Source organism: Dromiciops gliroides, chromosome 1 (assembly GCF_019393635.1).
Source record: "Dromiciops gliroides isolate mDroGli1 chromosome 1, mDroGli1.pri, whole genome shotgun sequence".
Taxonomy (NCBI): Eukaryota; Metazoa; Chordata; class Mammalia; order Microbiotheria; family Microbiotheriidae; genus Dromiciops; species Dromiciops gliroides.
Genome location: NC_057861.1, coordinates 680,252,498 through 680,265,842, shown reverse-complemented (window position 1 = coordinate 680,265,842; position 13,345 = coordinate 680,252,498). Strand labels below are relative to the sequence as shown.

The 13,345-nt window shown below is 38.1% G+C and overlaps 1 protein-coding gene across 3 annotated transcripts in view; it reads right to left on the bottom strand.

Moving 5' to 3' along the window:
• The window catches only part of CCM2 (CCM2 scaffold protein), a 134,768-nt gene that overhangs the window by 80,131 nt on the left and 41,292 nt on the right, over positions 1-13,345 (bottom strand). The window contains exon 1 of one of the 3 annotated variants that reach the window (XM_043986685.1): positions 8,374-8,397. The exons of the other annotated variants lie outside the window; for them this stretch is intronic. Coding sequence (XP_043842620.1) covers positions 8,374-8,376 — 3 coding nt within the window. The 5' untranslated portion in view covers positions 8,377-8,397. Of the gene's footprint in view, positions 1-8,373; positions 8,398-13,345 lie in introns of those variants that run through there. 3 annotated transcript variants of the gene reach the window in all.

Here is a 13,345-nt window from a genome sequence, read left to right as displayed (position 1 = left end):
AAGAAGGGCCAGACATGTTCAAAGATGAGGAGTAGTACAATTTGACTGTAGTGTAGCAGACCTGAGAGGGACTACTGTGAAATGGCTCTGAAGAGGTAGGCCGGGAGTCAAATTACAGATGGTCTTAGCTAAGGAATCTGGATTTTATTTGTACTGCAAAATGCTAAGTTTACATGTATCAGCTTCAACTGGACTCCCCATCATGAACTCCCTACTCTCTCTATCTTCCCCAATTTAACACTTCAAATGACCTTTTTTTTTTGGCTACAGCCTTAGAATAAAATGGTTCTTCCCCTTGCCAACACTAACTACCTACTTGTTCCTTTGATCCTATCCCTTCTCATTTTCTCTAGGACTCCAGCTCCTTAAATCATCTCCTCAAAAAAAAAAATCATCTCCTCTCACTCCTACTTTTCAACTTCTTATTCACTGCCTCCTTCTCTGGGGCCTAGTAACATATGCCCAGATGTTCACCATTCTTTAAAAAAAAAACAACCCCACAAAATTTTCACTTGACCCTGAAGCTCTCCTTTTCATAGTCAAATTCCTAGAAAAAGCTGTTTATACTCCTTGGTTACATTTTCTTATTACCTACTCATTTCCCAACTTCCTGGCAAGCTAGGTTGCAAACTGATCACACAACAGATATTGCTTTCTCCACGGTCACCACCAAGTATCTCTTAATTGTTAAAAACCTGTGGCTCTTTTTTAGTTATCTTTTTTTTCCTTAAATTTTTAAAAATTTTATCCCCTCCATTATATGTAAAAAATAATTAACATGTTTTAAAAAATTTTAGAGTTACAAATATTCTCCTTCCCAATTTTACCTCCCCCCTCATTGAGAAGGCAATTTAATATAAATTACACATGTGCATTCATGCAAAACATTATTTCTATGTTAGTTATCTTGTGAAAGAAAAAAGACAAAAAAAAAGAATGGAGTATTTATAAAAATAAAAAAAAAGTAAAGTGTGCTTCAATCTGCATTCAGACTCCATCAGTTCTTTCTTTGGAGATGGATAGCATTTTTCATCTTAAGTCCTTCAGAGCTGTCTTAGATCATTGTATTGCTGAGAATAGTTGTCATTCGCAGTATTATCATACAATATTGCTGTTACTGTATATAATGTTCGCCTGGTTCTGCTCATTTCACTTATTATCAGTTCATGTAAGTCTTTCCACGTTTTCCTTAGAACATCCTGCTCATCATTTCTTTTAGCACAATAGTATTCCATCACAATCATATACGACAGGGGGCGGCTAGGTGGCGCAGTGGATAAAGCACTGGCCCTGGATTCAGGAGTACCTGAGTTCAAATCCAGCCTCAGACACTTGACACTTACTACCTGTGTGACCCTGGGCAAGTCACTTAACCCCCATTGCCCCGCAAAAAACAAAAACAAAAAACAAAACAATCATATATGACAACTTGTTCAACCATTCCCCTTAATTTCCAATTCTTTGCCACTACAAAAAGAGCTGCTATAAATGGTTTGGCTTTTTTTTTTTTTAAACATATAGGTCCTTTTCTTTTTTGGTTTTTATGTCTTTGGGATATAGACAATCTAGGTGTATATAGTGGTCTCAATTTTCCTTCTTGACCAGAGGCATCAAAATATAGCCCACAATACCTGGGCCACAAATGTGGCCTGAACCCAGATTAAAATGTAATTGGTAAATATTTAACACAAAATAAAATGCAATAAAATAGATAATATTACATTTTAAAACTAGTCAATAAACAGCCCCCAAGGGATCCTTAAGTATGAATTAGTGGCCCCAGTTGAGTTTGATACCTGTTCTCGACCTCTTTGCAGTATCAAGACAGGGTAGACCACCAGAAAGAAGAGTTTAACCCTAGAGCAAGTTACTTAACCTCTCTGTACTCTAGGCAACTCTACAAGAGGCTGAGCAGCTTCCATTATACAAAGTCAGAGGGAATTTCTTCACTGAAGTTCCCTATACTAGGAAAATCACAGGTTCATTCACTTAAAAAGGGGGTGGGGGCAGCTAGGTGGCGCAGTGGATGAAGGACCAGCCCTGGATTCAGGAGGACCTAAGTTCAAATCTGGCCTCAGACACTTGACACTTACTAGCTGTGTGACCCTGGGCAAGTCACTTAACCCTCATTGCCCCGCAAAAATAAAAAAGGGGGGGGGAATAATACTGGGAGGAAGGGGTGAGCAGATTGTGAAGGGCCTTGAATACCAGGACTACAAGTTTATATTTTATGTAGTAGGACATGGGAAATCACTGAGCTTAGAATGTGACTCCAATGGTTAAAGGTATGGATAGGATCATCAAGTATGTGGAAGGGGAGTGGAGTATAAGAAGACTGGAAAGGTGGGAAGATGGCAGGTTGTGATAGGTTTTAAAAAACAGGATTTTATATTTTAACCAAATGCTCCAAATCATTAATAATGATATGAAATGCAAATCAAAATAATTTTGAGGTTCTACCTTACACTCAACAAACTGCCAAAGATGTCAAAAGATGAGGAAATACTGAAGGGATTAATCATACTAATGCACTGTTAGTAGAACTATGAAATGGTCCAACAATTCTGGAAAGCAATTTGGAATTATGTGAAGACAATGACTAAAATGTTCCTGTCTCTTGACCCAGATGTTCTACTATGCAGAGTATACCCAAAAGTGGTCAATGATAGAGGTCCCATATATACCAAAATATTTATAGCTGTATTTTTTTTAATAGCAAAGAACTGGAAACAAAATAGAGATGAATGTAATGGAATATTGATGAACAGAGGGAGAAACATGGGAAGAATTATATGAACTTATGCAAAGTGAAGTAAGAAAAATCAGGCAAGGAATATACAACATATAACATTGCAAATAGAAAGAATAACAACAAAACAATTGAAAACTAAATCAGGCCAAAATTATAATGACCATGTTTAGCCCCAAAGAGATATGAGAAGGCAACTCCTTCCTTTTCTTTACAGAGGTGAGGTACTATGGGTATAGGCCATGGAAGATAATGGTAGATTTTTTACAATATGTTGGTTAGTTTTGTTGAGCTGTTTTCCCTCCCTTTTAAAATCCTTTATAATAAAAAATGGCTTTTCTGGGAGGGGTGGCAAAGGACTATATTAGAAAATGTAGGTAATGTAAAAACAAAAAATTATCAAAATTTAAAATAATAATAAATGGCTGTTGAAATGAAATAAAATTAAAGATTTGGACTAAAAAATGTTTGGCCATTTTTTTTTTCTGGCTTTCAAATAGGTTGGGCTTTCCTCTAGAATAGTGGGAAAGGAATTTTCCCTGGTAGCTATTTTTAGAACAGTTCTGGTCTTTCTTAATATAAACAAGAGATTCATGTAGCCTACTTTCCTCACTGCCTTTTCTTTTGCATTTAGGGTATTTGTAGGTATACAAAGAGGTGGGAAGAATGTCGAGAGTACTTTTAGAAACAAGAGGACTTTTTTGTAAATAGGAAGGTCCTAGGCCATTCTTTTTTTTTGTTTTTAAGTAAGGCAATTGGGGTTAAGTGACTTGCCCAGGGTCACACAGCTAGTGTTAAGTGTCTGAGGCCGGATTTGAACTCAGGTACTCCTGAATCCAGGGCCGGTGCTCTATCCACTGCGCCATCTAGCTGCCCCGTCCTAGGCCATTCTTAAGACTACAATGGAAGTCTGTTCAGAGGACTAACTTTGTATCTTAAGACCTCTGTTCAAAATGTGGCTCCAACACTAAGCTGTGAGACCACAGACAGGCAAGTCACTATTGGAAACTCAGTTTTCTCATCCCTAAAAAGTGGATGATACTTGTACCTACCTCAAAGAATTATTGTGAGAAAAATATTTAATTAACCTTAAAGTGCTATTAAAATGCCAGCTATTATTGCTATCTCATAATCTCCTTGCTCACCCAAAGTCCTAGCTCAATGCCTCATTAGAGGAATAGGTTCTTTGTAGCTATGCCAAGCTGTGGCAGATTCTACCATGTTGGAAAAGGTCCAAGTATAGTACCAATGACAGACAGACTATTTGCTACCTGAAGATCAGCGTTTATTTTATGGACCTATCAGAATTATCACCTGAAGGTTGGCCACAATGTGAAGAACTATTTGACCACGGCAATCAATGAAATACATAATAATACAAAATAGCCCTCAGTCCAATGTGGTTCCTTTTCACTGCTGTCCCAGTGTGGGAGATGGATGTGTCCTTTTATCCTTATTTTGCTACCATCTATAGTCATCATTAGTTAAACTACACAATTTTCCCTAAAATTCACCAAATAAAGTCCTATTACTTTACATTGCAGGCTCATCTAATCCTTTTTTTTGAAGCTCCCTTTAAGTCACAGCAAAGGACTAGAGCACTTGACATTCATTGTGTCTCTTTTCAGTCTTTCTGTGCAACTCATAATTTGGGTTCTTCAGAGATTCTGATGCTCCAGATTTCACAACCATACAATATTACTCTGAGAATATTAATGCTGTAAAGCTGGAATTTTCTAACAGGAAGCAGCTTGTGATGGCTGGAAGGGTACATGGCTTCCCTTATGCAAAAACAGTGCTCTCTTTTCTTTATGTTCAATTCTGGGATTACATCATAGCCCATTTATAGTGTCTAATCTCCAGTCTCAGTTGTTAGTATTCTCTCCTTCTTATTCATATATTTATCTGTTTATGTACTTTACACCCTCATAGAATGTAGGCAATCACTGAGGATAATGATTGACCTATATAGTTTTCTGGATCTTGATGAAATCAGCAAAATACCCTAAGTAAACTGGAAATTCAAGAAGGACCTCATCATTTATAAGGACTCCCTCTTCCATTTTTATCCTGCCAAGGAACATTTGTTTCCCTATTTTATGTTTTTCTTGATATTGGTAATTATATAGAAACCTTAGACAAAGTCATCTTTGTGGTTGCAAGAAGCAAGGAACCAAGATCTTAAAATATGCAATGGAGAAACCTACTTGGAGGAGACCATTTGAAGACAGTTTCATGTTAGGGATTCAAATACTCCATGGTAATCAGTAAACAATAAACACAGATGGCTGTTGTAATCTCCTTTACACCTCTCAGTCAGTCGTTATAGTGAAGATATGGTTTGCTGCAGAGTATGGTCTAAAAGAGAGCTTCTTAAACTTTTTCCATTAGAGACCCTTTTGCATCCAAGAAATTTTTACATGACCCTGGGTACGTAGGTATATATAACCTTTTATTGTCGCCAAATTTTCATGACCCCCACATTCAATTAACTCATATGGGGTTGTGACCCACAGTTTAAGAAGCTTTGGTCTAAAACAGAGAGAGAGGGATAGATTTTGGAACTCAAAACTTTACATAAAAATGTTTATTCTTATTTTTTTAAATCTTTCATCAGAGCTTCGATGACCACCTATAAGATGTGCTGTAGATGAAATTAATTTTCAGTTATGAGTTGGACTACATGGCCTCTAAGGTCTCAACTACATTGAGATTCTGTGAGTAGACCTGGTTTTGTTTTGTTTTTTAAGCCAGCAACTTCACAAAGATAAATTTAAAAGTAAAAATGAATGTCTGTGTGATTTTAATTAATTCTGTCACTACAGACAACAAGGAAATGGTTGAACGGTTAAAAAATTGATCTTCCTCTTATAAGTCCACAAACAAATAATGGCACAAAAAGGGAGTTCTTGTAATAAAAACAACGGTGAACATGATTTTCCTCCCTTTTTGTGCCTCTGCTTCTTCAGAGACGGCTGCAGAGTGGTAGAAAAGGGAGCAGAGAATGCTAAGACTCACACAGCTTTTATACTGCCTCTAGATAGTAACTTAGCTGTTGGCACTCTTGTAAAGTTGTAAAATCCTCAGTCATTGACAAATGAGGGAGTATCTTTCCAGAGCAACCAAATTGCATCAACTTTGACATTCTCAATATGAATGAAACTAGAAAATGGAAGGATTACTCACAAATTTTTCTTAAAGAGGCAAATAAGGTGGCGAATTTTTCTCATGCATCCAAAGGTAACAAGAAATATAATTTTGTGGGGTATTAGGTCAATTTATACTTCATGCTTATAAATGTTTGCAGAAATCAAGGTTGAACTCCACATAGTTTTTGAGAAAAGAAAGAATTTGGACTATTCAGCTTTGAATTTGACTTGAAAAGAACTAAAAGGCATATACCATTGAAGATGTCCCAACCAAGGGAGTTGTATGATAATTCTGTTAAGATGTCCACATCTGTTGTTAAGCAGTTCACCCAGACTCAGATCAGCTGAGCTGAGTGGGCAGCTTCCACTCTGCTCAAATTTAGCCCATTCACACCATGTTGACTGCTCCCACCAGTCCCACATTGTACCACTCAGCTCTGACCCTATGTTTCACCTATCATCATGATTTCTTGGAATCAAGGTTAAGTGGAGCATATTTGTATAAAATGAAAAAGATAATAAAAGAGATAATAAAGAGATAAATGAACATGATTATTAAAGCAAACTCTCCAACCATCACAACATATTTTAAAAATCTAAGGATATTAAACATATCTAAAAAACCCTTTTTTAAAAATCATGTCTTGGGCTTTGCTAAAGAAAAAATAGTCAATGTATATTTTCTGAAAAATTTACTTATTCTCTATCCAAATAAATTAAAGCTAGTTCCCTTGACTACCTCCAGATCACAATCCCCAAAAACAATCATAACATCTACTTAGATAACTTTTTTAATTAGCTTACTTTTCAGATGCTAAAAAGATGCTTCATTGACAAAATATACCAGCTGCTCAGAAAACTCAAACATACTTAAAGATATATAAGTTAAATTTGACATCAACTAAAAATTCCAAAGCAACATATATTCCAATGTCTTGAGGACCAAGGAAAAAGGGAGGAAAACAAGAGGAAAGAGTGAACAGGAAGAAGAGGTGTGGCAATTTCCTTGTGGCTTTCCAAACACAACACATAATTCCAACTGCAAAGGTTCATGAAAACAACCTCTGTGACTACACCATTTTAAAATTTCGGAAAATGTGTTTGAGAAATCCAGAACAAGCTGGATGCTATCACACATGCTAACATTCTGTTCTTCCTAATATTTCATCTATGCAAGATCAGAATGACAAATTTCCCATGCTTTTAGCTGGTATCAGTTAAAATTTCAGGACTTAGATCTAAGATGCAACAATTTTCCTAGAAACACTAGAAAAGAAAAGGACCCCACTGACTAAAAATTTCATTTAAATGAAAGGCATATGGCTTCCAAATTATTTAAAATGCTAACAAGACATATAAACTAGAAATAAGTGGTTAGTCAGTAGAGAGCAGAACAATTCCAAAAGCTCATATTAATCATCTCCTTAACACCAAACATTTTTATTTACATTTTTTTTTTTAGTGAGGCAATTGGGGTTAAGTGACTTGCCCAGGGTCACACAGCTAGTAAGTGTTAAGTGTCTGAGGCCGGATTTGAACTCAGGTACTCCTGACTCCAGGGCCGGTGCTCTATCCACTGCACCACCTAGCCGCCCCCTTTATTTACATTTTTCAACCAAGTAAGAGGTGATAAGGCTAAGATTAGAAACAAATGGTACAGAATTCAACCCTAGTTGTGTGCTCCACTCACTATCATTTTGGCAAAATCACCATTAAAATATCCCAGTTATTATCCCCTTTCCTTCATTTTCACATATATACAAGTCTAGCAACAACAACAGCAGCAAAAACAACAACAAAGCATAGGTTTAGAGCAGGAAAAAACCTTAGAGGTTATCTGGACCAATACCTTCTTTTTCCAAATGAGAGAACAAAAGGCCAGAGAAGTTAGGTAACTTGCTTAAAGTCACCTCCTTGAATACTTGCTTTTGTCAAGTTCTCCCTTATATAATTTCCAGGATCCTCCATAAATCAGTAAGCCTGGAAAGGGTCTAAAAGACAGCATCCTAGATAACATGCTTAAATTAGGGCTTCATGTTATTCTATGTTGGAATTAATGCCACAAGTTTGGCTTATCTTTTTTTTTTAAAGCAGTTTTTAAATACTAAAAAAGAACACATAGGATCGATCATCTTAAAGCTAGAAGGTCCAACCTCCTTATTTTATATGTTTGAGGAAAATCAGGTCCAAGGGAATTCAGTGATATCCCTAAGGTCATAAAGCTGGTGAAGCCAAGCCTTCCAGTCCAGTACTGGGGGTCTCCCTTATATAACTGATCCAAAGAAGGGCTCTAAAACCCACAAGCTAAACACTGGAGCTCTTCCTTTCTGGAATATCACATTTTGCTTAAGTTATCTGGGATTTTTAGGGGTAGACATCCCAGATACAACAAATCTGTATTTCACAGAGTATACTTGCAACCCCAGGCCACTGGCTGAACACAATCCAAAAAAATGAAACCAAAATCCTACATACCATGACGGGAATCCCCAAAGCACCCAATTCACTGCTGGGCCAAAACTGTTTGGAAAGAACGGAAGACTTTGCTGCTAATCATTTATGATGAATCTGAGATACCCCAGCCTATCACAGGCAAGCAAAAGCCTAGAGCCTTCCCACAATTTGTCTGGAGAGGAATTTAAAGGGAAAAAGGAAAAAGCCGCTCCCAGGAACTATCTATTATATTCTTGGTTTCCAAACTCCCTATGTATCTCTGACAGGATTTGGAGAAGAAGGAAAAAAGGGCTACTTTCCAACTCCACCCTGACAAACTAAGAAAAGAAATCAACAAGTAGGGAACATAAAGCACTAGACATAATTCTCATCTCCAGAACTGACCCAGATTCTCATTTCAGGCTTTTTCTTTTAAAAAATACATGAGGTTTGCAAAAAGGAAACATTTTTAGGAAGAGAGCACCTTTTCAGTCATCTTCTAACCTCTGTTAACAAGCTCTAAGGCTTATAAAAAATGTTCTCTTCATATCCACTTTTTAAAGTCTTTTACTCTCACCTAATAACTTCCTCCTTTCAACCTGAGTAGCATGTGGCTCAGCCAACAGATGGAGACACTTTAGCAGTCTGAATTTGATTTGCCTCTTTGGAAGATCAGATGAAGCATATTCCCTGGTGGAAGCTTTCAGGGGAGTAACAAAACAATGATTAACTGCAACAACTTGTTTGCCTGGACTTAATCCTAACGGTAGCAGAGAGATCCACTCAAGAGTTACTTACCACATTAGGAAAAGCTTGTTCTGGGAAGGCTTCTGACCAACCTGCATCTAAAATAATACATGGACCATAAAAATCTGACACATGCTTTTAACTTAAAACCACACTGGGCTTCTCTAGATACAACCTCTCTGGCAATGAGGCATCACATCACATTACTTTGTGCCCCTCAAATGGCATTTATAAAATGGTCTCATTTATTAGCTTTCGCGGAAGATCATGTGACAGTGAAAAGAGCCCTGGATGAGGTCCTAGGTTCGAATTCTGGATTTACCACTTCTGGCCTCAATTTCTGAAACTGTAAAATGACCCAGCTGGATTAGATGATCTCTGAGGTTCTTCACAACTATAAATTACTGACCTTGTGAACCTAAGACACACTCCATTCATCCTTACCAGACTGTCAACTCCCTGAAGGCAGATTCCAGCTCTAGTATAAAGCCTTGTATATAAAGAGGTACTCGATACACATAACCAATAATTGAGTCTGGCTCTGAACAAGGGGTGGATAAACTATGACATTCAAAGACAATTCATCACAATGCCTGGTGAAGACTGTACTGGGGTCATGATACAGATGGAGGAGTGGCTATACTCAATAAAGGTATTCTAACTTTTAAACATTTTTGATTTGAATGTTACTCATCACCATCTGACAGCTCCTCTGAATTCTCAAACTCTCACCTTTCCCATCCCTATTCTCAATGATACAATCTGGGGGTACCCTAGAGGGGCTTTTGATATCTGAAGAACTGAATAAAAGTGGTTTACTAATTTCTTCCTAAGTGGATCACCAAATAGCATTCCTTTGTTTATAAAGGTATACAACTCAGCACTGGAACATTTTTAATATTACAACATTTTTCACTAATTCTCTTTTTTCACACTAGGTTTTCTTCATGGCAGAAGAGGTCAAGAGCAACCTGGTTGATAGGGGCTGTTTCATTCATTAAGAATAACAAGCAGTATAACATCACAGAGCTAGAAATGGAAGGGACCTCAGAAGTCATCAAGTCAACTCCCTCATTTTTTTTTTTAAGTGAGGCAATTGGGGTTAAGTGACTTGCCCAGGGTCACACAGCTAATTAAGTGTCTGAGGCTGGATTTGAACTCAGGTACTCCTGACTCCAGGGCCAGTGCTCTATCCACTGCACCATCTAGCTGCCCCAACTCCCTCATTTTGTAGAAGAGAAAAGGAAGACTAGTGAAGTTCAAAGGCTTGTTCAAAGTTGGTCACACAGACATTAAGTATCTGAGGCAAAATTCAAACTCAGGCTGTCTTTTGGACTCTGGTACTCTATTCCCACCATGCTCCCTATCTTAGCAGATTAAGTCAAGTTCTAGATTTTTATCATATAATTCAATTATTATTATGGGAGAATAATTTTACTTGTAATAATTTGTAAAATTTAGGGGCGGCTAGGTGGCGCAGTGGATTAAGCACCGGCCCTGGATTCAGGAGTACCTGAGTTCAAATCCGGCCTCAGACACTTGACACTTACTAGCTGTGTGACCCTGGGCAAGTCACTTAACCCCCATTGCCCCGCCAAAAAAAAAAAAAATTGTAAAATTTGTCAGATATAGCCTCTTCATTAATGGGATTCATTTTATTCAATGGAACAAAAAGTTTATCCTGCACCTACAATGGTGGTGCAATTTTATTTTAATACTCACATCTTAACTGAGTTGGACAACAATATCAAGTGAGACTGGAGGGAGCTGTGTAAAAGGCTTTTTGGTCCCGAGTTTGTACATATAACTAAACAGAACTAGAGAATGCCAAAACAAACTGAAACTTTTTTTTAAGGAAAACAGGGTAGGAATGTAAGTCTGTGGTTAGAGTCCAAAGCAGGGACTTAAGTGTTGTGCATTCTATTCTTGGTCTTACCATTGCCTTGCTGTGTAAATGGTATGTGTTGTTAGTATTGTCTTCTTGTATGAAGGAACAACATATTGACCCCCCCCCCCAAAAAAAGTGAGGTTGCATGAAAAAGGATACTATTATACTCTCTTCCAAAATACAGTGGGCATGACTGCTTCTCCACCTTTGATTACTCCAGTTCTATACTCTTAACCCTCTACTTATCTAAGACTTACACATGTTTCAAGGCCCAGCCCCTCCAAAAGTTTTTTTGAGAGTGGGACCCCTTTACTTGCCCCATCATATCTCTTGCAATCACAGGATCGTAGGCTAAAAGCTGAAAGGAACCAAAGAGGTCATCTAGTTCAATCCCTTCATTTTACAGATAAGGAAACTAAGGACCAGAGAGAGTGTGACTTGTTCCAGATCACATAGGTAAGTGGCTGAGTCAAGATAACAATCCCAGGTTCTCTGACTTCAAATTCAGCCTTCTTTCCCTTGTACATTATAGGTTTTCAATAGATGTCTACTGGTTAACCCTTGATCCTAGACTTCTCACTTTCTAAACATTTGGATTAAGCAACATGGTTCAGTAGAAAGAGCAGTGACTCAGGAGTTAGAAAGCCTGAGGTTCAAATTGTGCCTCTGATGGTACCTACCTGTGTGAGCTGTACACTCAAGTTTCTTCATCTCAAAAGTGAAGCACTAGGGGGCAGCTAGGTGGTGCAGTGGATAGAGCACCGGCCCTGGAGTCAGGAGGACCTGAGTTCAAATCCGGCCTCAGACACAACACTTACTAGCTGTGTGACCCTAGGCAAGTCGCTTAACCCCAACTGCCTCACCCCCCCCAAAAAAAAAGTGAAGCACTTGGATTAAATGGGCTCTAAAGTCCCTTCAAGTCCCAGAGCTATTATCTCACTACTCAAAGCAAAGTAGTTTAGCTGCTTAGTAGCCCAGCAAATTAAATATACCTGTTCCCTTCCTAAGGAAAAAGAAAAGAATATGGATGTTCTAGAGAATTATGACAATTTTTTATTAATAAACAAGAAGTAACTACTAAAATGGTTTAGCAAATGTAAAGCACTCTAGATCTCCTAAATTAATGTAAATAGATTAATATAGTAGTTAAGATAAAGTGCCAAAGCCCTAAGCTTGGGGTTCTTAACTTTAGGTCTGTGGACTTGCTTTTTAAAATGATTTAATCAACTTTTGTTTTTTGGGGTTTTTTTTGGGGGGGGGCAATGGGGGTTAAGTGACTCGTCCAGGGTCACACAGCTAGTGTTAAGTGTCTGAGGCTGAATTTGAACTCAGGTACTCCTGAATCCAGGGCGAGCACTTTAACCACTGCGCCATCTAGCTGCCCCTAATCAACTTTTAAAGTATTATTTATTTTCTTTGTAATCCTATGTATTTTATTTTATGCATTTAAAATCTTATTCTGAAAAGGGATTCACAGCCTTCACCATACTGCTGAAGATATCTATGACACACACAAAAGGTTAAAAATTCCTTCCCCAGGCCAATATATGGATACCAGCCTTGACCCCAAGAGATAAATCATCCACTTTGTTGACTATACATTTGTCAGCTTGCTCAATCCAAAAATGGTTACCTTCCTGAGATCTCCCAACCATCATATCTATACCTTAGCTTTTGATTTATTCTTTTTTGTTTGTTTGTTTTGATGAGGCAATTGGGGTTAAGTGACTTGCCCAGGGTCACACAGCCAGTGTGTTAAGTGTCTGAGGCTGGACCTGAACTCAGGTCCTCCTGAATCCAGGGCTGGTGCTCTATCCACTGCCCCATTTTGATTTAATCTTACCCAGTAATGAACCTCTGACGCAAACATTTACTTACCCAGTCTGTAGAAGCAACACCTAGATATCTAACATAAACATCTACTTTATTCAGGCACACAGGCATTCCAGTAAATTAAGTTTCCAATAATTTGGTTAAGGCCAACAATTCCAGTTTCTCCCGGGTGGCTTGCACCAAGCCACCCACTACAGTGGGATAAATGACCCTCTTGCTTGCCTCTTGCTAAGATTCCCCTGCCTGTCCCACTCAAAACCTCTCACCTTTGGTTTTACATTAGCCTACTCAATACACTATATGGTCTGGATGATCTTTGTGATCCATATCTCTTAGATGGAATGGACTGGCTAGACCTACAGTCCATTACAGTATTTAGAATGGGTTAGCTTTCCATTCCCCTTCTTTAGGGCTGCTCTCCACCGAGAAAGCCTAAAGGGAGCCCTAGTTATGGTACAGGAATATGGAATGCAAAATGGCCTAAGAGCCCATGGAATATCATGGGTTTAAGGGAATGGGACTCAGGAAAATACAGTTTCCTGCATT